At 39.0% G+C, this 23,333-nt stretch overlaps 1 protein-coding gene across 3 annotated transcripts in view; it reads left to right on the top strand.

Moving 5' to 3' along the window:
• The window catches only part of cdk6 (cyclin-dependent kinase 6), a 247,968-nt gene that overhangs the window by 54,190 nt on the left and 170,445 nt on the right, over positions 1-23,333 (top strand). For all 3 annotated transcript variants that reach the window (XM_048614192.1, XM_048614186.1, XM_048614182.1), the window contains exon 3: positions 1,033-1,168. In XM_048614192.1, the coding sequence (XP_048470149.1) occupies positions 1,033-1,168 (136 nt within the window). The remainder of the gene's footprint in view (positions 1-1,032; positions 1,169-23,333) is intronic.

Raw genomic sequence — 23,333 nt, forward strand, 5'->3', positions numbered from 1 at the left:
GCTCCTATGATGCTGCTTGGCCTGCTGTGTTCATCCAGCTCTGCACCATGTTGTCTCGGATTCTCCGGCATCTGCAGTTCCTACTATCTTTGGAAATGTGTTAGCCTTTTATTTCTTAGTGATGTGCTGGGCTTCTCCATCACTGAGGATGAGCTTGTTATGGAGTCACCTCCTCCAGTTAAAGTTGTTTAATTGTCCTCCACCAGTCACAAGTGGTTGGGATAGTATGCAAAAGCTTTGATCTGATCTTTTGATTGGCTCACTTAGTTATGTCTATCCATGCGATTGCAATTTAGCAATTTGGTACACATGTAATCCTGAGTTGTAGTTTAGCCATTTGCCATCTTATTCTTGGTATGTTTGATGTTGCTGTGAGGATTCTGTTCTGTACTCATTGAACTGGGGTTGGTCCCTTGGCTTGATGACATTGGTAAGACAATTAGAGAAAAGAAGAGGTTGTGCAATAATTTTACGTGAATGGTTGATTGGGCACAGAAATATAGAATCCATTTTGGCTTTTAAGAGAAATTAAGAGTATGGAAAAATGGTAGGACAATAAGAATAAATAGTTGGTATTTTCAAAAAATTATCATAGGCACAAAAACCCAAATGCCATCTTTCTGTACTGTAGAATTTGTTTATCCTGTTAAAATTTTGAACTAACTTTATTATTGTGAGCGGTGTTGAGAATAATCAAGCCTACGGTTACAGAGAAACAGTGTACCCTAACACCAACAACAAAAACAAAGTTGCTGGAGAAGCTCGGCAGGTCTGGCAGCATCTGTGAAGGAAAAAAACAGAGCTAACATTTCTGGTCCAGTGACCCTTCCTCAAAACAGTGTACACTAACACCACCTGGGCTGAAACATTTCAAGAAAATTCAGATCTACAGTTGCATAGTACAATGTTCAAATTTTTGTGGAGTTTAATTTTATCAGAAATACACAGTGGTGAATGATTTTGATCTGAGAAGTTAGCAACCAATGGCATTCATGTTTCCCATCTTGAAATTTTATTTTCTTCTGCACCTAGGTTATTTGATGTATGCACCGTGTCTCGAACAGACCGAGAGACAAAATTGACTCTTGTTTTCGAACATGTTGATCAAGATTTGACTACCTATTTGGAGAAAGCCCCTGCACCTGGAGTTCCTCCCGAAACAATTAAGGTATATGGAGTGATATTTAATGCAATAGCTTGTATTTTAGATTGTTCACACAGTCTGAAAAGTTGGCAACAGTTTTTGATGCATTTATTCTCATATTTCTATTTTTATTTGATTTTCTCTTGTGAATTTCTTTCTCAATAAGGGATTTCTTTTTGACTTGGTCATATTAATCACTTACAGCAATTGTTTTATCCTTGTCTTCAATGGAATTGAAAATCAGGAGAGACACGTGTTGGGGTTTATTCTGGTATTGTCTATTTTTCGCGTGTCACTGAAATTCAGAATAAACCCTAAGAACTGAAGAAGAGATTTTTTAAAATGTCATCATGCAGAATGCATTGAAGGATATGCTGTTTTGGTTCTTTATGTCATATAGGAGATAACACCAAGCTCTTTGATTCCATCCCATCTCACTCCTACTTGTCTCTCTATTTATCCTCCTACCCCTGATCCATTTTCCTCGGTTCATATTCCCATCACCGTCCCATCATAACTGGACCCTGTAAACCCACTCGACTCTGCATAAGTGCTGCCTCCCTGTAAGAGTTACTCAGCTGGTTCCACATTCTACCCTGTAATTACTTTCGTTTCAGATAATTATTCAATTCAACCTCCGCCACACTGTCAGGCAGTGCATTCCAGATCCTGACCATTCAATGGATAAAGAAGTTGATCTTTATGTTCCGTTATTACTTTGTCAGTTACCTAAAAAATAGCTTCCTCCGATTCTCGATCCTTTAACGCTACCCAGACCCCTCTAGATTTTAAATACCTCTATCCACTCCCCTCTTAAACCTCCAAGGAGAACACCCCAGCTTCTACGATAAAAACCAAAAGAACTGCAGATGCTGTAAATCAGGAACAAAAACAATGTTACTGGAAAAGCTCAGTGCTCAAAAACTCAATGTTTTGGGTCCAGTGATACTTCCTCAGAACTTTGGAAGGGTCACCGGACCTGAAACATTAACTCTTGATTTTTTTCTTCACAGATGCTGTCAGACCTGCTCAGCTTTTCCAGCAACTTCTCTTTTTGTTCCGGTTTCTCCAGTCAATCCACGTAACTGAAGTTCTTTATCCCTGCAACCATTCTCGTGATTTTTTTTTCACACGTGCTCCAATATCATCGCATCCTTCTGAAAGTGTCATGCGCAGATCTGGACGCAATATGCAGCTAAAGTTGAACTAATGTCTTATGGGTTTAACATAACTTCCTAACCCTTCCTTCCTTGCATACTGTATTTCTCCAATAATACAACTCAATGATTTTTTTTAGCTAGGCTGTAAAATTGTCATGGCACACTCTGACAATATGTGCATATGTACAGACTGAGAGACAAAATTGACTCTTGTTTTCAAACATGTTGATCAAGATTTGACTACCTATTTGGAGAGATGCATGATGATGTTTTCCCCACCTCTTGACAGTTTTGCATTTTTGAAATGGAGTGTTTTAACCCTTTGAGTCACATACAGTTTAAGAATAGACAAAAGAGGTTTTCTGATAAGTTTAAATCAAAAGAAAAATGAGTTGTCATCACTGCTGTGCTCACTGACTTACATTGGCTCTCGCTTAAACAAGGCTGCGGTTTTAAAATTCTCCTCTTTAGTTTGAAATTGGCTAAGACCTCACTTTTCCCAAACCCCATAATCTCTTCCAGCCTGTAGCCTCAAAATTATATTTGTGTTTCTCCAATCTGGTGTCTTTAGTATCCTTAATTTTAATCCTCCACCATTCACGGCTGTTCAGGCCCTTAATTCAGGAATTCATCACTAAACAACTACTTCTTTTTGCTTGCTTAAAGTACTTCTAAAAATGTTTTTCTTTGATCATACTTTTGGTCATAAGCTCCATATCTGTTTGGCTATATCGTGCTCCCATAAAATGGGAGAAATGCCTTGACGTATTACTACGTTAAAGATGCCATAAAAATACAAATTGCCATTATTTTAGTAGTTGCCATGTGAATGAGGCAGCAAAATCAAACTTTCTCTTTAAACATATTCTGAACAAATAAGGTAAATTTGACCTTGGGCACTAGTATAAAATAACATTGTGATCCAGTTGTCTTGATATCTATCTCATTGAAGCTTCCGCTTTATTTTTAAAAGAAGTTTTTTATGAAGCTGTAGATGTTGGTGTGTCTGTATTTATTGCACATCCCTAGTTGTCAAAAAGTAGTAATGGTGACACTTCTTTTAAACTTCTTTGAAGGTAATAGTTCTTTTTCATTGAGTGATGCAGTCCTTGTTTTAATGGTATATCTATCGTGGCGTTGGGTAAAAATTTCAGAGACTTTGGCAGCTGATTATGTAAGCGGATGTACTGACTGAGTTAACTATTCTGACGCGGATGGTATTGAGCATTTGGAACGTTGTTGAGGCTGGTCCCATCCAGGTGCGTTTGCAAACTTTCTAAATTGAGGGTTATATGATACCCCAAAAAACACTTGGTAAAAGTGGAAAGATTGCGCTGTTAATCAAAGGTGAATGTAGAATCGGTTTGGGTAGAGATAAAGGATATTAGGAGAAAGAAGTCACAGTGGTTGTGGCCTACAGGACCCCAAACAGTAATCACAGTGAGGGACAAAGTACGGAAGGAATGTGCATGCTTGTGTTAAAGGGATGGCATTAATCATGGGTGACTTTAATCTATATATAAATGGAAAAATCAGATTGGTGGTAGCCTGGGTGAAGACTGTGTAAAATGCTCTTGAGATAGTTTCTTAGCATACCACATTTTGAAATCAACCAGAGGGCAGTTATATTAGACATATCCTTATGCAATGTGACAGCATTAATTAATGACCTCAGAGTGGAAGCATCCCTAGGTCTCAGCAAGTATGTAACAAGTATGTTAGTCTTCTGGAGAGTGAGAATCAGGACTTAATATGGAAAATGAAGAAATGGCAGATGAAATGTACAAATGTTTTGTTTCTAACTTCACTATAGAGGATAACAAAAAGATTACAGTAATAGCTGTAAATCGGGAGGTGGAAGGGTGAGAGGCGCTTAGTGATACTTGGCAGAATACAATTGAGGGAAGAGGTGCTAAGCAAACTGATGGAATTGTGGGTTGACAAGTCACCAGATCTACATGGATTTCATCTTAAAGTTTCAAAAGATGTTGCTACTAAACTAGTAGATGGGTTGATGCTAATTTTCTAAAATTCCCTTGATTGGTGAATGGTTTCATTAATGTGGAAAGTAGCCAATATAACCTTCTATTCAAGGAGGGAGGGAAGCAGAAAAGAGACAATCATTGGCCAGTTAGCGTGAAATTCATTGTAAGTAAGATGTCAGAATCTATCATTAAAGAGATTATAACTGCCCATTTGGAAGAATTCGAGATAATAGGGAAGAGTCAGTTTGGTTTTGTTAAAGGGAAATCATGTTTAACCAATTTATTTTCTGAAGGAATAACAAATGTCTTGGATAAAAGGCATCCTGTAGCTGTACTGTACTTGAATTTCCACAAGGCATCTGTTAAAGTGCCAATCAAAGGTTATTGTGAGAAATAAAAGCTCATTATTATGGAGTAACATTTTGGCATGGATAGAAGGAAGATTGGCTGCTCAGCAGAAAACAGAATGCATAAATGGGCCAGAGATAGTAGGAACTACAGATGCTGGAGAATCTGAGATAACAAGGTATAGAGCTGGATGAATACAGCAGGCCAAGCAGCATCAGAGGAGCAGGAAAGCTGACGTTTCGGGCCTAGACCCTTCTTCAGAAATGAAGGCCTTTCTCTGATTGACAAAACATAATGGATAGATTCACATAGGAGCCTCAATGTTTTACAATTTGTATCCATGATCTGGATGAGAAGAGTAAAAGCATGGTAGCTAAGTTTGCAGACAACACCAAGATAGGAAGGTATGGTTTGAAGAAATTATAAGGAGGTTGCAAACAGATATGGATATGTTGAGTGAGAGGACAAAGATCTGGTAGATGCAGTATAATGTCGGATAATGTGAAGTTATTCTCTTTGGCAGGAAGAATGAAAAAGCAGAGTATTACTTAAATGGAAAACAGCTGCAGAATTTGAAGGTGCAGAGAAATTTCGTTGTTCTGGTACATGAGTCACTAAAAGGTTACATGCAGATACGGTGCATAATCAAGTTGGCTTTAGGAATGTGATCCTTCATTACGAGAGGAATTGAAAATAAAAATGAGAATGGTATGTTTCAGTTGTACAGGGCATTGATGAACCCACATCTTAAATACTGTGTGTAGTTCTGGTCTGTTTTTATAAGGAGGGATGTAAATGTGGTGGAAGCACTTTGGAGGTGTTTTACTAGATTGATCAAGCAATGAGCAGGTTGTGCTGAGAGGATATGTTGGAAAATCAGATGGTAACGCAAATATCAAACATTGAAGTGCTTACCCGAGTTGACACACCCAGCATCCACACCAGATTATAGCCTTTCTGCTCCTTGCCTAGAGAAGCCACCTTGCTAACCAATTTTTAATTAATTTGAAACAAATGAAAGATGGAGATAAACCTACATCAAGTAGAATGTTTATAGGTGCTAACAGGTGAAATCATCTGTTAAACCATTAACTACCATTTTCCTTGCCTTGGAGATATATAACAACAAGCTTTTGTCTGACCAGACAGGTTTCTATTAGTCAAGTTAATAATGCTTTAATGAAGCATAAGGAGCAATAACAAAATGACATGTAATGGGTTGACATCTGCTGTGATTTGTGCCTGGCCAAAGAAAACAATATAGTTGCTGAGAGCAGAGTTTAAACAACAATAGAGCATTTTCAAAATAGCAATCGCTCCTTCATTTTACCATGTGGTAGTTTTTATTGTTGACTTTATTACACTCCTCTAAATGTCAGCACAGTCCTTGCTTGTATAATGCACTACCTTTTGCTTTCACTCAGTTCATCTGGATAAATATTTTTAACCTTATTTCAACTTTCCAGTCACTTCCAAACCATTTGTAGAATGAAGTAATGGGCCTCTCGGAACTTTCAATGTAGGGCCTTGGCAGGGCATCCAAACAGTCCTGATGCAACCAGTGTCAAAGCCGCTTAAAAAGAATTGGCAGCACAGTATCCCTGTTAATTTCTGCGTGTCACATGCTGTCATCCAAGTTACAACAGAGGAAATGACCGTTAAAATTTTTGGTTTCGACACTTCGGTTACCCTCTCCAGACATTTGCCCTTCGGTTAAATAAGTGGATGCAATTAGCTGTTATCCACAAACAGCTGCAAGAAAAAAGGGGCTGTTGCTATTGCTGGGGCCTCCTAAGGCTAAAGCTGAAGTTTAAATGCATTTGGCCTGCTCGCAGCAGTTTAGGATATGAATTTTCCATTTTTTAACTGTTCAAAAAAAGTTTGATTTTGAATCTTCCAATCAAAATAATCAACACTTCTTTTTTCCTTTCTGCAATTGTATCGCCTTGGAAGAATGTAATCTGATAAAACTACCCAGCTAAGAAACCGAGATAGTGGGAACTGCCAATGCTGGTGAATCTGAGATAACAAGGTGTAGAGCTGGATAAACACAGCAGGCCAAGCAGCATCAGAGGAGCAGGAAAGCTGACGTTTCGGGTCTGGACCCTTCTTTTGAAGAAGGGTCCAAACCTGAAACATCCGCTTTCTTGCTCCTCTGATGCTGCTTGGCCTGCTGTGTTCATCCAGCTCTACACCTTCTTATCTCAGATAAGAAACAGTTTTGTTTACTAAAAACCAAACAGAAACAATATTTTGCTCACTGATAAGTTAATTTAAAGAGTTGCATTATTGATTTCAAATGGCAAAAGAAATGGATTTAAGTTCAAAATGAAAGACAAATCAGGAGACAGCATCTCTCAAATTCATTAAATGGGTATGTAGAATTAAAATTCATTATTATTTTGTATCCATTGTCAGTCAGAAACGATGAGTGCATAAGCTATCTCTGCCTCCTCCTGAAGGCCTCAGCATCACAAATGTCATTTTTGTCAGTTCAATTCACTCCACGTGATATCACAATGCAGCTGAAGGCTCTGGATACTACATAGGCTATGGATTCTAACAAAATTCCAGCATTGGTGCAGAAGACATGAGCTCTAGAATTAGTTATCCGCTAGCTATGCCTGTTTCCGTACAGCTACAAACTTGCGTCTACCTGAATGTGTGAAAATTTGCCTAGATATGTCTTATCTTCAAAACATAGGACAAATCCAACCTGGGTGATTACTATCCTATCAGTCTGCTCTCAATCATTAGCAAAGTAATGGAAGGGGTTGTCAACGGTGCAGTTAATTGGCACTTAACTCAGTAATAACCTGCTGACTGAAACTGTTCAGCTCCTGACTCATTACAGCTTTGGTCCAAACATAGACAAAAAGGCTGAATTCCAAACGTGATATCAGAGTGACTACCCTTAACTTCAGAGCAGTTTTTTTTTTAATCAAAGTGCCCCAATAAAAGTGAAGCGAATGAGTATCAGGGGAAATCTTCCTCTTGATTGATGAAGGGTCCTGACCCGAAACGTCAACTTTCCTGCTCCTCTGATGCTGCCTGGCCTGCTGTGTTCTTCCAGCTCCACACTTTGTTATCTCTGGCTCCAGCATCTGCAATTCTTGCTATCACAAAGGAAGATGTGTTGTGGTAGTTTGAGGTCTTTCGTGTCATGACAGGAGTTCCTCAGGTTAATGTCTTAGGCCCAACCATCTTCTTGTGCTTCATCAGTGACCTTTCGTCTGATTATAGTCAGAAGTGGGGATGTTCGTTGATGATTGCATAATGTTCAGTACTATTTGTGACTGCACTGGAAGGTTTCCATTACTGGATATTGCTGCATGACTGATTTTACAACCATCTATTACCACAGTGGGGTGACTACCATTTTGCAGTTGATTAGCAACTAATAAACAATTTTAGATTCTTTGTGAGACTGTGTATTCTAGCACTTGGGGTCCAATCCTGAGGGGCCTTGACAAGGTGGATATGGAAAGGATAGTTCATCTTGGATTAGTACTAGGGGGTCACATTTAAAATTAAGAGATTTCCCATTTAAGTGGAGAAGAGGATTTCTTTTCCTCAGGGTCATGAGCCTTTGTATTTGCAAGGGAAGTGGTTCTATTCTTGATAAACAAGAGTAAAAAGATGTCAGGGGCATGTGGGAAAGTGGTGTAATTAGATCAGCCATGATCTTATTCAACGGTGGAGTAGCTCAAGGGGCCAAGTGGCCTATATCTGCTTCTAATTTGTATGTTCAGATGTGTTATTTGAATAGACTATTTGTTGTTAGAAGGCTTTATCTAGCTGAAGGAACAAACTGACTCATTACAGCACACAAAAAGGCTGAATTCCAAAGGTGATATCAGAATGACTACCCTTAACTTCAGAGCAGTTTTGTTTTTTAAATCGAAGTGCTCCAGTAAAAATGAAGCCAATGAGAATCAGGGGAAAACTTCCTCTTGATTGATGTCATAACTAATACAAAGGAAGATGTGTTGTGGTGCTTGGAGATCTTTCACCTCAGTCCAGGCTATCATGACAGGAGTTCCTCAGGTTAGTGTTCTTTTGTTTTTTATGACTGAGAAGGTTTTTATCTCAAAAAATGAAGACTGCCGTTCTCACTGCAAATAGAATTTTGTTTTATAAGACTTTATCTAATCTCTGAATGGGTCCTGCGGTCTGCCCATGGATACAAATTGATTTGGTATGTAGGTATAAGGCCAAAGGATGGGAGAGCGTAGGTTGGCAAAAGATGGTATGGGGGTTACAAAATACCTTGTAGCTGTGGGGGTATGGGGGGGACCTTGGCATGGAAGATAGAAACGGACTTGGGAAATGAGTTGTGGCACAAAACCTAGTGTGCACACCGCAAGGAGCTGTGAGAATTGGGGAAAGGGCCATAGCTTGGCATGGAGGGCAGGGGAGCTAGCTTGGTGTTGGATATGAAGATTTCGGGAGCAGTAGAGGATATTAGATGGTGTGGGTTAACATGGATGGTATATGGGGATTATGACGTGGAATGAGGTCTAGAGGGATCTTCCATCATTCTGTTCTTTATTTTTAATCTTGAAACATCATGTCAGATCATCAAAGTAAGCCTTCCAGTCAGCTCGCCTCTGTACACAGCAGCTTCGATATTTCTCTCAGGGTTGCCTGTCCTGACTTCTAGTCTTCAACATTAACGTGCCTTTTCTCTATTCTGAGAAAATGCACCTTTCAGATCCCAGGCCTTTTAACAGTGGGGTGTTTATATTTCCAATGTTAGCATCTATAAAGCCTATGAGTGACAACTCCCAATTACTACTGAGTTATGGCTGCATAAGACTACTGAACAGCTGTAACTAAAATATTTACATCTAATTTAGAAAATTTCAGACTTACAGGTATATCCATTCACCAGAGGACCATCCAGTGATATTATTTTAAAACTCCAGTGTAGAAAACAGAAATAAATATGTCATGATGAATGTAGCCCACAAGTTAAATATGTTTCTGTTCTGACACAGTCTGTGAAAAAGCATGTAGCTTATCAGTACGCTTTGACTACATGTAATGTTTATGGTACAGCGCCCTGGAAGTACTGCGTGCAGCATACCAATGTATTGATATTATGAAGCACATCATGAATGTATGAAATACTTCTAATATTTTATCATTATTTATTATTAAGGCATTATTTAAGTATGTTTAAAAATTGCATTCATATTCATTTTTAATGTTATTCTTGAATGATTTCAGCTCACAGGAATTTTAAATAAATATGTCAAAGTGTTGCCTGCATAAAGACCACATTTTTTAATTTTTCTTTACTTTGGATTGTGGATCAAAATGGGAAAAAGACTGCTTTAAACCAAGAACTATGGAAGAACTGTTGCACATTGTAAAACAAGTTACTAGAATTCACTGAGAGTCATGTTCACACTGTTGCTTTGTTCAAACGGTGGAGGGGGTGGGGAAAGTTGTCTAAGATGCCACGGCATCATGGGTGCATTTGTAGAGCAAACTTCGCCCAGAGACAGAATGCTGATTGGTTTGTGCCATCAAGACAAGTTGTGGAGGCCAGGAATCATCAGCTTGACAACTTCCTAATTGGCTCCTGGGCAGGTAAACAGAGTTTGTGAACAATGCTCGCTGTCTGTCTTTCTGGTTTTTTTTTCCCCTCTGTGTGTCTTTCCCTCTCTCTCTGTCTCTCGATCTCTGTCGTTCCCTCTGCCTCTGTGAGCAGAAGGACTTGGTAAGAAAATGGATTCCTCATCGAGGCTTGTGGATTTGTGATATTGGACAGTTCTTCATCAGTGCTTTTTTCCATCCTTAGCATCCACATTTGTCTGTGTCTGTATGTGTATATAGGTGACTAGAGTTTTAGCAGATAGTTATGTGTTGATAATTCATAATTTTGCGTGCCACTGATTACAGTTGATTTCTTTGCAATATATAATAGTTTCTTCAAAAGTACAGAGGCCTGGTCAGTGTTTTCTGTTAACCTGAGTCTACCGGGCAGGTAATTTGGGGACTTTGAATAATTTAATGAAGTCATAACTTTTGTGCTGACATGGCGAATAGTGGATCTTAAGTATCAGTGCACTTTCCCAATGAGTTGTGATGGTAGTTAAAAGTTATAGGACACTGTTGGTGTGATATCTTGCCAGTATTCTTTTTTGCCATGGGTGTGATCATTGTTATTAAAATTGTACTTGTGTTCTTTCTAAAAGAAAGGAGTAGGTTCTCCTGTTGGTCTACTGAATACTTCTAGTTAAGTTACAATTTCTCCAAACCTCCACTCTTTGCATCTTGTCTTACACTGAGATAGCACTTCTAACTCCTAAGTGAATGGATTTTGAGCCCCAAATCTTCCTCCCTTTTAATTCTCCTGAAAAATTTCCTTTGGCATCCCAGCTCTACACCCAAAAAATTGTCAACCCTACCAAGCAGCCAATCCAGAGCCTCCTCTTCTGATTCTGGTTTTATTTGCCATTCCCACCTGCTCCATTCTTGGTGGCAGTCATCAGCTGTCTAGGCCTTGTGCTGCAGAACACTCCTTAAAACTCTCATAACACTTTATTCACCCTTCAGTAGCTTCCATAAAAACATTTTCTATTTGACCATGCTTTCAGCCATCTTCCCTTACACATGTATTACCATATTCTTTCTTCTGGTTCAGAATGCTGATGGTCAACTTTATTAAATCGAACAGCTTTTTGCTGCCAAAATACAAGCATCATGACCTGTTGGTACAAAGCTGGCTTTTGTTCATATGAAGCAGCCTGAGCATTAGGATAGTTAGTTCCATATTTTAGTATTTCACTGAAGGTCACTTAGTTTTCATGTCTTTTATCTGTGATATAAACAGCCAGATGATCCAAACACAACAGTGCCTGAGGCTTTAAGCTTATAAGAATAATTGTATTAATAAACCCTTCCTGTTTAAAGTCTTGGGTTTCACATAGTAATAAACACAAAGGAGCAGATGACCTGAAGTTGGACTTTATTTAACATTGCCCTCTTTGATATTAATTCTTTTTCATGCTTGCTGACAGAGTGTCTAGCTAGGCTTCCTTTACCAATGATTCCTTTTTCTAAGAGGCAAAGCTCTGTGAGTAACTCAAAAGCATAAACGATGCTTGGGAGTGTGTGATGCTGTTGTTTTTTGTTTACAAAGAAAAGTCAAGAAATTTGGATGATGTGATAAATATAAAGAGTGGATTGGAATGGAATACAGATACCCTGTGAATCCTGAGATGGCCTTGAAGCACTGACTATATTTCTAAAGATTATGCTTTGTTTTTACATCATAGATGGTTCTTACACAGATTACTGTCTTTGAAATGTGTCCAGAGTTAACACTGCTATCTTGTCAAACTATGCATCCATCAAAAAACTTGAGTTTAAAGTCAACTGACTTGAGTTCAGATTGATTTATCAGAAAGGATCACAGTCCACCTCAAGGAAGTCGCCTTTCATTACTTTCAGGCTTACATCAGCTGAAGTATAACTGCGATTGGTACAGAGCCAAAATTTTAAGCACTAGAATTACAACCAGGTGATTTGTTGACCCACTCCTAAATTTGCTGTTAATGAAACTCTGTAAAGGTAGATCAACCATTAATAATGTTAGAAGCTTCGCCAACACTTGGATGCCAGAGAGTGGAGCTCTGCACATGTATTTAAACAGGCACAGAAATCAGTGCCATCAGTGGAGAGTGGAGTGAATAGGGACCCTGAAAGCACCTCTAAAGGGATGTCACTCCTCTGTACCTAACAAGATCAGAGTCATAGAATCCCTACAGTGTGGAAACAGGCCCTCCGGCCCAAGCAGTCCACACTGACAGTCAGAGCATCCCACACAGACTCATCTGCGCCCCCCCCCAATTTACAAATCCCTGAATACTATGGGCAATTTAGCATGGCCAATCCACCTAGCCTGCATACCTTTGGACTGTGGGAGGAAACTGGAGCACCTGGAGGAAACCCGTGCAAACTCCACACAGACAGTCGCCTGACGATGGAATCGAACCTGGGTGCCTGGCGCTGGGAGGCAGCAGTGCTAACCACTGAGCCACCGTGCCGCACCCGTAATGTATCAGCTGAGAACAAAGGGGTTTTACTGAAGGATGTTATGTTTTTTACAGCGAATTATTAACCTTAGCCCTGTTATCACACCTTACCTAATGATTACTCTATGGTGTTCAATCAAATTCATTTAAAATTCATCAGTTTCTAGGGTGTGAACTACATGATATTCTCACATAGACAAACAAATACCTATGTCTGAGAGTGAAATTGGTCTTTGGCAGTTTTGCATCCTGTGTGATGATAAATCACCAGCCTATTTTACAACCTGCTCAATTTTTATTTTCTATTGATTTCACCAATACCTTCTGAAGAACAATTAGGGATCAGCAATACGTATTGGCCTAACCAGTAAAGCCCATATCGTGAGTGAATAATAAAAATGGGTGGATTCTATAAAGACGGATAAACCTGCCAAAGATCAATATTGTTGTCGTCTTAATTATGTAGAATATTCTTCCCTTTTGAAATGTCATTTTTTTTTCAATTTTGTTAATACTTCTAGCAATGGTCCTATCAAATTTCAGAGGTCAACTGATGTGGTTTCTTTGCGGGCTTCCGTCAGCTCATATAACTCTTCCTCTAATCATGTCTTTGCTTATTGTTTGCTGTTCATAATTCTGAATCTGCTTAATTTAGTACCTTTAATGTCCACAGTCTTTTTTTTAAAACCAGGATGTTTACCTTCACAATCTTGCCTGAACTGAACTGGAACATCTCTGCAGGAGTTCCTCAAGCTAGAACTAATCATTATCAGGTGCTTCATCAATGATCTTCCCTCCATCCTGAGGTCAGAACTGGGAACACTCACTGATAATTGCATAATGTTGAACGTGAGTCCTCAGATACTGAAGCAGTGTATGTCCAAATACAGCAAGACCTGGACAATATCTAGGCTTGGGCTGACAAGTGGCAAATGATAACATATGTGCCACGTAAGTATCATGTAATAATTATCTCCAGCAGAAAGAATCTAACTGATGCCCCTTGATATGCAATAGTGTTGCCATCACTGAATCTCCCCAGTGTCAATATCCTGGAGACTACTGTTGACCAGAAATTCAATTGGACTGACAATATAAAGACTGTGGCTAGCAGAGCAGGTCAGAAGCTAAGAATTCTTCAGCAAGTTACTTATTTCCTGACTCCCCAAAGCCTGTCTACCATCTACAAGGCACAAGTCAGCAGTCTGATGGAATACACCCCACTTGCCTGGAAGGGTGCAACCCAACAACACTAAAAAAGCTTGACACCATCTAAGAAAAGCAGCCCACTTGATTGGCAGTACATCCACAAATATTTTCTCCCTCCACCGCCAGTGCTCAGTAACAGCAGCACATAACATCCATAAAATGCTGTGCAGAAATGCACAACGGCTGCTTAGACAGCATCTTCCACTACCATCTAGAGGTGCAAAGGCAGCAGATTCACAGGAACATCAACTACAAATTCCCCTTCAAGCCACTAACCATCCTGATTTGGAAATGTATCTTCATTCCTTCAGTGTTGCTAGGTTAGAATCCTGGAACTTGCTCGGTAATAGCATTGTGGTGGTGCCTACATGAAATGGAATGCAGCTATTCAAGAAGATAGCACACCATCATTCTCAAGGGCAACTATGAATGAGCATTAAATGTGGGCTGACAAGCGGTAACCCTGTTCCAAAGAAGAACCTTTAGACTCAACATTAACACTGTCTCTGTCTCCACAAATGGTGCAAGAGCTGCTGATTTCTCCAGCATTTACTGTTTTTATTTACTGTGTAAATACCTGGAATAGATGGGTTGTCATAAGAGGAAATGCTAGACAGGCTTCTATCAGTTGGTGTTTAGAAAAGTGAGAGGAAGCTTGATTGAAATACACAAGATCCTGAGAGGTCTTGACAGGGTGCATATGGAAAAGATGTTTCCTCTTGTGGGAAAATCTGAATCTAGAGATTATTTTTATAAAAATAAAGGCTTGCCCAGTTAAAACAAATGAAGAGAATTTTATCACTCTTGAGTAATGTGCAGTAAACTAGCAAATTTCCCAGAATGCTGCACCTTCCTCTTGTAAAGTTCTTCTTTCTTGGGTGGAGCTGATTTGTGGGACAGATTTGGGCCTATTATCACTGGATGCAGTTGGGAGACAGCCAAGAGCTGTCACAGTTCAATGTGAAATAATGAAAAGGCCTGCTTCAGTTCACAAGGACTTCATTCCAGTTGTTTCTGCCAAACATTAGGCCCTCAAGCCTCCACTCCTCACTCTTCCCCCACACTCCAGTCATGTCTAAGTATGCCACCTCATGCTAACCTAACCACCACCCACCTAACTCTATGTACCAAACCAGTGCCGACATACACCATCTGCCCAATTCTTTTGCCATTGTCATGTCCATGCCTATCACCCAATATCCATCATCAGCAGATCTTGGGAGCCAGGCTGAGATTAAAATAAATAAAATTCTAAATATCTTTTACAGACGTCTCTATTTTTAAAAAAAACTAATTTATGAAAGCTCAATCAATACATTTAAATCTCTGTAAGCTCTTAATCCATTACTTGAAACAAGATTCGTAATCCTGCAGCAAGGACGGTTAATCATTTAATAACTTCATGGAATTGTGAATCAAACTGTGAATGTGCATGCCCCAACTGTGATAGTGAAAGCAATCAAGCATTGATGATTCTATGCTGAGAACTCTTGAAGATATGCCAACAAACATCCAATGAAACCCATTGGAACAGATTTCAGTCACCTGTCAGACTTGAACAGACACTTACCTTTCCAATATTTAAAGGGCAGTGTGTTTATATGACTTGACAGTTCTGCATACCTTATGCACGCTTCTAAAGCATTTATCTATGTTCTCAAAATTTGTAACTGACACACTGCATGATAAGGCTCTCACTCTAGCAAAACTGGATCTTTTTGAACTCAGCAATGCGTTCAAAAGTCTCTACTGAATTTATTTCCCAAATATGGGATTTATAACTGACACCAATCCCATTTCTCCTCCCTTTGCAATGTACTCCTTAATCAATGCTACACCCTTCTCCTTTCCTTGTCTCTCCTGAAGACTGCACAATGAACAATATTTAATACACAGTCCATCTTCCTTTAAATCAGATCCCTGTAATATACAAAACACCATATTGCCAAGTGGCTATATGCATTTGTAACTGACCAATCTTAATTTCCACACTGTCTTTTGGCATGTAAAAGCTTGGTAACCCTTACTCAAACTTTATTCTTTACCCTCTTGTTTGGGACGTACCTAAATCTTATCTAGTGCTCTCTGACTCTCCCGGTCTTCTGTGCACCTCAAAAATTACCTCATGGTTTCCAGACCCTTTAAATTTAGTTTAAACCCTCCCTAATAGCAATAAGTCCATAATGAGTGACTTTAATTATATGAATATAAATTTTTATAGTAGTATTGTTGAGGACAGAGAGGGACAAGAATCCCTGGAGTACTTTCAGGAGAAATTTTGACAGCAGGATGTTACCAGTCCAATGAGAAAGAAGGCAGTACTCAACCTGATTCCTGGCAAATCACTCCATGGGTGCAGACTTACCCCATACATGGTACGAATGGTGCAGGAATCTAAAGCCCTCCATCATACATCATCTTTCCTGGAGTGCATTTATCTGCTTTATCCTGCAATGTCTGTACTAACTTGCTACAAGGCACCATCTGGAGTAGCTATTTTTGGAGTCCTGTTTGATAATTTCATTCCTAGTTCTTTAAACTCTGATGACAGGAGCAGGAGCACATCCCTCTTTTGACCTATGTTGTAACTCTTCAGTTTTAAAGGGAGTGCAGGAGCAGAGGAACCTGCTTGTGTATGTCCATTAGTCATTGAAGGTGGCAGGAAAGCTTGAGGAAACACTATACAGTAGGTTTTAATAATAGGGCCATGGAATACAAAAGCAGGAAGGTTATGTAAATTTGTGTATAACAGTTGTCTTGGCCTCAGCTGGAGTTATTGTTTCCAGTTCTAAGTGTTACACTTCTGCAAAGATATGAAGTCACTGAAGAGAGAACAGATAAGTTTCACGTGAATTCTATGATTGCAGAAGTTCGTGTTGTTTTGCATGAAGATAACCTAGGAGACGATTTGATAAAGATATTTCAAAATGATGAAGTTACTAGCAGAATGGATAGAGAGAAACTGTTGCCGTTCATGGAGTAATCAAAAACAAGAGGGCACCGATTTAAGGTATTGGTAAAAGAAGCAATCATAACATAAGCAAGACTTGGCTCCTGTGATGTAAACCATTCTGAGATTCTGAATAATGCTAGCTGATCCCTTGTGGCAATGTACATGGAGAGTTGAGAGAGCATGTTTTTGAGGTGAACTTAAGTCCGAGGAAATAATGGATAAACTCGTGTAGATGTAATTTAGTCCCACTGGAAAGTCGTACATTCAAGCCTTTGTACACCTTTAATTGGAAATAGTAACTTTTAGTCAAATATTATAACACAAAAATTGAGCAAGCAGACTTGGTTGGAAAATAGAATTTTGTTTGTTGTGGCAATGCATCTCAGTGTCACATCTCCAAATCATCATATAGCCACTGGATAAAAGTGAGAAAGTCAAATGTAACAAAAGAATAAGTGGCCAGTAGAAAATGAAGCATTTTGAACCCTTTGATTCTTTCAAAATTACCATTCACAAACCAGCAAGTACCCGCATTATTGATCAATTGCATCATATTAAGAATTTTGAATCAAGTTACTTTCTTCACCGAAGTCCATGTATGTAGCAAATAATAGATTATAGCACAATAAATAAATACATAGAAACTTGCATAAGCCTGACAAAAGCTTATTATATAATTTGGATATTTTATGATAGAAATGCCTTCAAGAGGTTTTCCCCCATTTCAAATTGCCTTACTTGAGCAACCTCTAACTTGAGTTGAGCATTCCACCTGGATCTGGATGCTGCGACAACTTTGAAATGACAGATTTTTATGGTTTTTAAGACAGCTCCTAATTGAAAAGGGAAACGAAGGAAACTGAACCTTTTAAGTTTCGAAGGAAATTCAGACTGAAACTGAGATTGGAAACCAAAACTTTTAAGGAAAATAGTTGAAACCAGCATCAGAAATCAGGTGACGATCCCAATCATTCAGTTGTTTGGAGGCCAACGAGGACAGGGCCCAGATCCAGAAGCTGAGGAATGACAAAAATTCAGTTTCTGCAATTGTTTCTGTTATTTGAAGATAACATTGGTGGATCTGTACCATTCAGAGCATTGTAAACACAGTTGAGAAGGTTCTACAGATGTCTCTCATTTTTGGTGAAGGCATGTCCTTGGATCTGTCTCGTTGTCCAAAGATGCTGTTCTGGCTAAATCCTAGAATGAGGAGGACGGACATCCTTCACCAGAAAGGCAGGAGTTTGGAGGACTTTGTGACTGAAATCGATTTACACTGAAATTGGGAAGAACCAAATTCAGACAACCCAGAATTCCAGTTATGGTGAGGTTGTCAGCAGTTCTCACCAGTGGAATAAGACCTCTAATAAACAAGTCCATGATAATCTAAAGTTCCAGCCTGATGACTGTTGATTACCTGAGGTCATGCATGCTTGTCATATGACCACCCCAAACAATTAGAGCAGAGTTAGGCCATTCTAAAACATGAAATCATGGGCAAGATTGCAGCAATGGCCACACAATAATTGCACTCCATCCCCAATCAGTATGCAACAAAGGCATTTCAAATGAGGATGAAAACAGACTGTTTTGTCATTTTTTACCAGATTGCTCTTTAAAGTTGAAACAAGTAATGGTGGACGTAACACTCCAATGGTTTATGGCAACATTGATGACAACAAAAACCTGCGGCTTATTCTGACGTTAAAGTCTGAAGAGACAAGTTTGCTTTATGAATGTTAAGACATTACCCATGTGATATGATGCTAGCAAAACTGCTTAAATGACCTCCGGCATTTTTAGGTGTGGATCAGGAAAATGGACAAAATATATCAGTGAAATATTATCACTGTGATGACACTGAAGAATATCATGACTCATTGGTGTAATGCCCTGCAAATCGACCCCTATTACTCCTGAAATTATCATAAAAAGGAAGAGATTGAATAATTTAATTAAATGTCCCGAATATTCTTAACCGACGAACTAGGGTTGAAAGGAAAAATTCATCAACTACCTAATAAGATCACAGCTGTTTATTGCAAACAGATGGTTATTTTGCTGATAGCATGAGAGAAACATGATTTACTGACTCCTAACTCTCCATAACTTTAATGCAACTCCTTTTTTAAAAAACATGCATGCAAACAGATATACAAAGCAAGAAGACAAATAAAAAAAAATTACAGGTCGTGAGCAATTTAAAAACAAAACAAAATCAGTGAAGCACAGCTCTGGCATCAGTCTGGATTACTGGCCTCAATGAGATGTTTTCCTTCAGTTCACATCCATTCTCTTTTGGCTACTTGAATAGGATCCAATGTCGTGGACACACGAACTGAAACTTTCACTCACCAGTTTAGAATTCAGCCTGGATTTACCCAGTATCTCTAAACTTGGGATTCCCTTTATTCCTTTCAAGAAGGCAATTTGCAGAGAGTGAGAGTTTTGACGAAGAATCATACCTGACTCACAGTTAACTCGTGTTTCCCTCTCCACATTTGCTGTCAGACCTGTTGAGTTTCTCCAGCATTCTGTGTTTGTTTTAGATTTTCAGCGTCCACAATATTTTGCCTTTAATACTATGAGAGAGTGGGAAGGGTACCTAGCTGCTTGGAATGTTCATTTACCTCTCCACTCTCAAAAGGGAGAGAGATTTTTTTTTCATAAGCTGAATGTTGCTGCTATATTGTCCAAACATAAAGTTTAACCACTCACTCAGGAACTAATGAAGTGTTACTATGTTGAATACCTCTGAACACAGAACTGGTCCTATTTGAAAAACCAATCAAAAGGCTGTTACAGGGCAAAACCACCCTGAACACACACCAATGTAGCCAAGGTGTCTAATATCCTCCCCCACTTCTTTTAATAAGGCAGCATTGTAGATATAACTCGGTGAGTTCCAGTAACTCCTTTCATTTAAAAACTGCAACATCATCTTTGACAGTCCATCGGTTAGTGTATTATCTTTTTCCATTTTTTAAGTCCAGAGTCCAAAAACTACAAGTTGTGTTTATGTGCCTACATTGTTCACAGAAGTGAAACTCCTTTTAAAAATGCTAATATTGTACATCTAGGTGTATCACAACAAATTTCGTTATAATCCCTAAGTAAACTTAGTAGATCTTCCTGTTGTCTTTCCTCTAAATAAGAGAGCACAGTATCTTAACTGTTGGTATTTTCAATTTGGCTAGATGAATTATAGGAGGTTCGTTTTGTGAATTGTCTATTTTTCCTTCTACCTCACTCTTGCTGTCTCTGTCATGCTCCACTACTCTTACAGAGTCATAGACATACACAGCACATAAACAAACCCTTCAGTCCAACTCAATCATGCTGACCACGTATCCTATATAAATCTAGTCCCATTTGCCAGCATTTGGCCCATATCCCTCTAAACACTTACTATTCATATACCCATCCAGATGCCTTTTAAATGTTGTAACTGTACTAGCCTCCTCCAATTCCTCTGGGAGCTCATTCCATACACGTAACACCTTCTGCATGAAAAAGTTGCCTCTTAGGTACCTTTTATATATTTCCCCTTTAACCTTAAGCCTATGCTCTCTAGTTTTCATTAGCATAATTGTTTTTTTTATTACCTCCTATCATGCAAAGATGTCATGTCAACATGTTTGTGTGAGATAATCATTTTTTTTTTTCTTTCTGCAATCAGTATTAATCAAAAAATGTCCTAACTGCTTTGTAGCGAGTGGATTTTCTTTCAGAAGTTTTATCTATCAATATTTTGTGTCATGTTTGAAATGTTCTAGTTTTAAAATGTTTCATAGAATCACAGAATCTGTACAGTGCAGAAAGAGGCCATTTGGTCCATCAAGTATGCATGACCCTCCCAAGAGCAATCCACCCAGACCCAGACCCCACGCTCTATCTCCGTAACCCCGCCTTCACCATGGCTAATTCACCTAGCCTGCACATCTTTGGACTGTGGGAGGAAACCAGGGCACCCAGCAGGAACCTACACAGACACGGGGAGAACAGTCACCCAAGGCTGGAATCAAATCTGGCTCCCTGGCGCTTTGAGGCAGCAGTGCTAACTGCTGAGCTACCGTACCACCCTATTTATTTGCCTATTCTTTCACTTTTGCTTGTGAGGTTTTTAAATGTTTCTCCATGATTTTGCAAGCTCTTGTGAGTCTGTCTAGAAACATTGGCACATAATTCACTATTGAGGATTCATGTTATTGTCTCTCAAACTTTAATCAGATTTAATGGATCTCTTATCTGCTGATTAGTTTGAATGCACTGAACCCTGTAGATTCATTTGAGGATTCTCTGGTAGCAAGTAGTAAAAAGTATAATCCTTTGTCTCAGTCCTGTGTGTATTCGTGACAGTCGGCTTCAGTCATTGTTTTGAGGGGCTAATAGAAGCTGTCGTTGTTTATGGATAATAGACAGTGGAGTTCAACTCTTTTATATCCAGATTGCTGATTACGTGCTGGAAAAGTTTAGGCATAAAGTTAGAAACTTGGTCAGATTTCAATTAGTAGCCCATAGTGAGTAAAAGATTGAGTCAGTTTTTCCACTACTATCTGTGCTGTTATTGTCCTTGAAGGAATAGCTTCTAGAAATAGGTTGTCTCATCTATAATTTCACAAATATATGCTGATAACCTGCTTTCGTTTCAGTCTGCTAAAACTCGACTGGTTCTTCAAAAATTGACAATGGTATTAAAGGTGCCAGTTTAATTATATGTTGAGGTTTGATATGGTGCAATTCTGTAATACGTGTCTTTATTAAATCTTGGTCATTGAAAATGCCTGTTTATTGACACTTGAGTTTTTCTTATTCCTTCATGTCTTGCCATAGGACCCTTGTACCTATTTTCTTACGATATTTAAGCAGTACTACTATCTGATGAACAAACTTCCATTCCTCATCCACAAGTCTGTGAGAGTGTTTCCAATTCCTCATCAGTACTTCATGATACTAAAACTCTAACTCCTTCAGCTTCAATCTGAGTTGCCTGAATTACTTTATTTAACTCCATGCTTGCTTTCTGAGCTTCAACTAATGAAGATGTGCCAAATACTTCCTTTGAAGTATCCCCTTCTTTAAATATAGTTTCAGCTACTGTAACATCGCCTTGTGGTATTACTTTGATCTCTGATGATAAACCTTTGTTAAGCCTTTGCTCTGGTTACTGTGCACAATAGAAAGATACCTGGAATGTGTTCCTGTTTCTGTTTGACTTTTTTACCTCATTCAGACTTCGTGACACTATTGTTGCTGTCTGCCTGGCATTTGCAACCCTTGGTCTTCAAAAATGGTTCTTATTATAACATTGTGCTCTTGAATTCTTCTAAGAGAATGATCTGTCTGAGAACTTCATATGCGGCTTCAATTTCTCATGTTCTTGTCCTCTATGACTCTAACCCTTTCAAATTCAAGATAGCTTGTCCAGGCTGTTTCCTTAAAATTTAATGCTTTTGCCTAAAGGCTTCTGGAACTGATTCTGGCCCAGTATGTTGTCTTTTTACATAACATGATAATACATAGAAACATCAGCTGATAGTGAGGCATAAATTTCCTGTGCTTTGTCCATGCAGAGTAAGTTAACAAATAATGTCCAATCTTCCTTTGGCCAAATTCATTTGAAGTGCAATTTTCTAAAATGACATACAGAATATCTCAACATTTCCTCACTTTGTTATGGTCTGTACAATTTTAAACATTTCCATACTGGACTTCAGGTTATGACTTGGATTTACCCCATCACTGCCTGTGTCAGCATCTTCTTTATAAACTGCACCAATTCACAACCTTTCATTTACCAATCGAGTATTTGCACTTTTGTGTCTTTTGAGGTATTTTCCCTCATCCCTTTCAAGAAAGGAATTTTCAGGGAGAGAAAGTAGAAAGTACCTAGTTGCTTGAAATGTTTTTTATTTCTCCCCTCACAGAAGGGAGAATGATGTTTTCTCCTCTGCAAGCTGAATGTTTTTGTTCTGTATTGTTCAAATGCCAACTGTGTCACTCGCCCAAGAAGCAATCAAGACATCGTCGCTATGCTGAGCATTTCTGTAAACACATGACTGGTCCTATTTGATAATCACAGTCTGTTACTGGGCAAAAGTGCCCCTAGAGACACACCCATGGAGTCAAGGTTTCTAGTATCCTCTCCCACTGTTCGAATAAGGGCATCTTGTAGTTACAGCCCATAATGGCTTCCGGTAACGTTTCGGGTCTAGACCCTTCTTCAGAAATCATTTCTGAAGAAGGGTCTAGGCCCAAAATATCAGCCTTCGTGCTCCTCTGATGCTGCTTGGCCTGCTGTGTTCATCCAGCTCTACATCTTGTTATCTCAGATTCTCCAGCATCTGCAGTTCCTACTATCTCTGTACCGTGGAAGATGATGTTGCAGGTGTACCTTGGATGTACCTTGGTTTAATGCTGTATCTTTTCTCGTTTTTAAGTCCAGAGTCCAAAAAATAAAATCAGTCTCCACCTGATGAAGAACCT

The sequence above is a fragment of the Rhincodon typus genome, chromosome 2 (genome assembly GCF_021869965.1).
Source record: "Rhincodon typus isolate 14 chromosome 2, sRhiTyp1.1, whole genome shotgun sequence".
In the NCBI taxonomy this organism is placed as follows: domain Eukaryota; kingdom Metazoa; phylum Chordata; class Chondrichthyes; order Orectolobiformes; family Rhincodontidae; genus Rhincodon; species Rhincodon typus.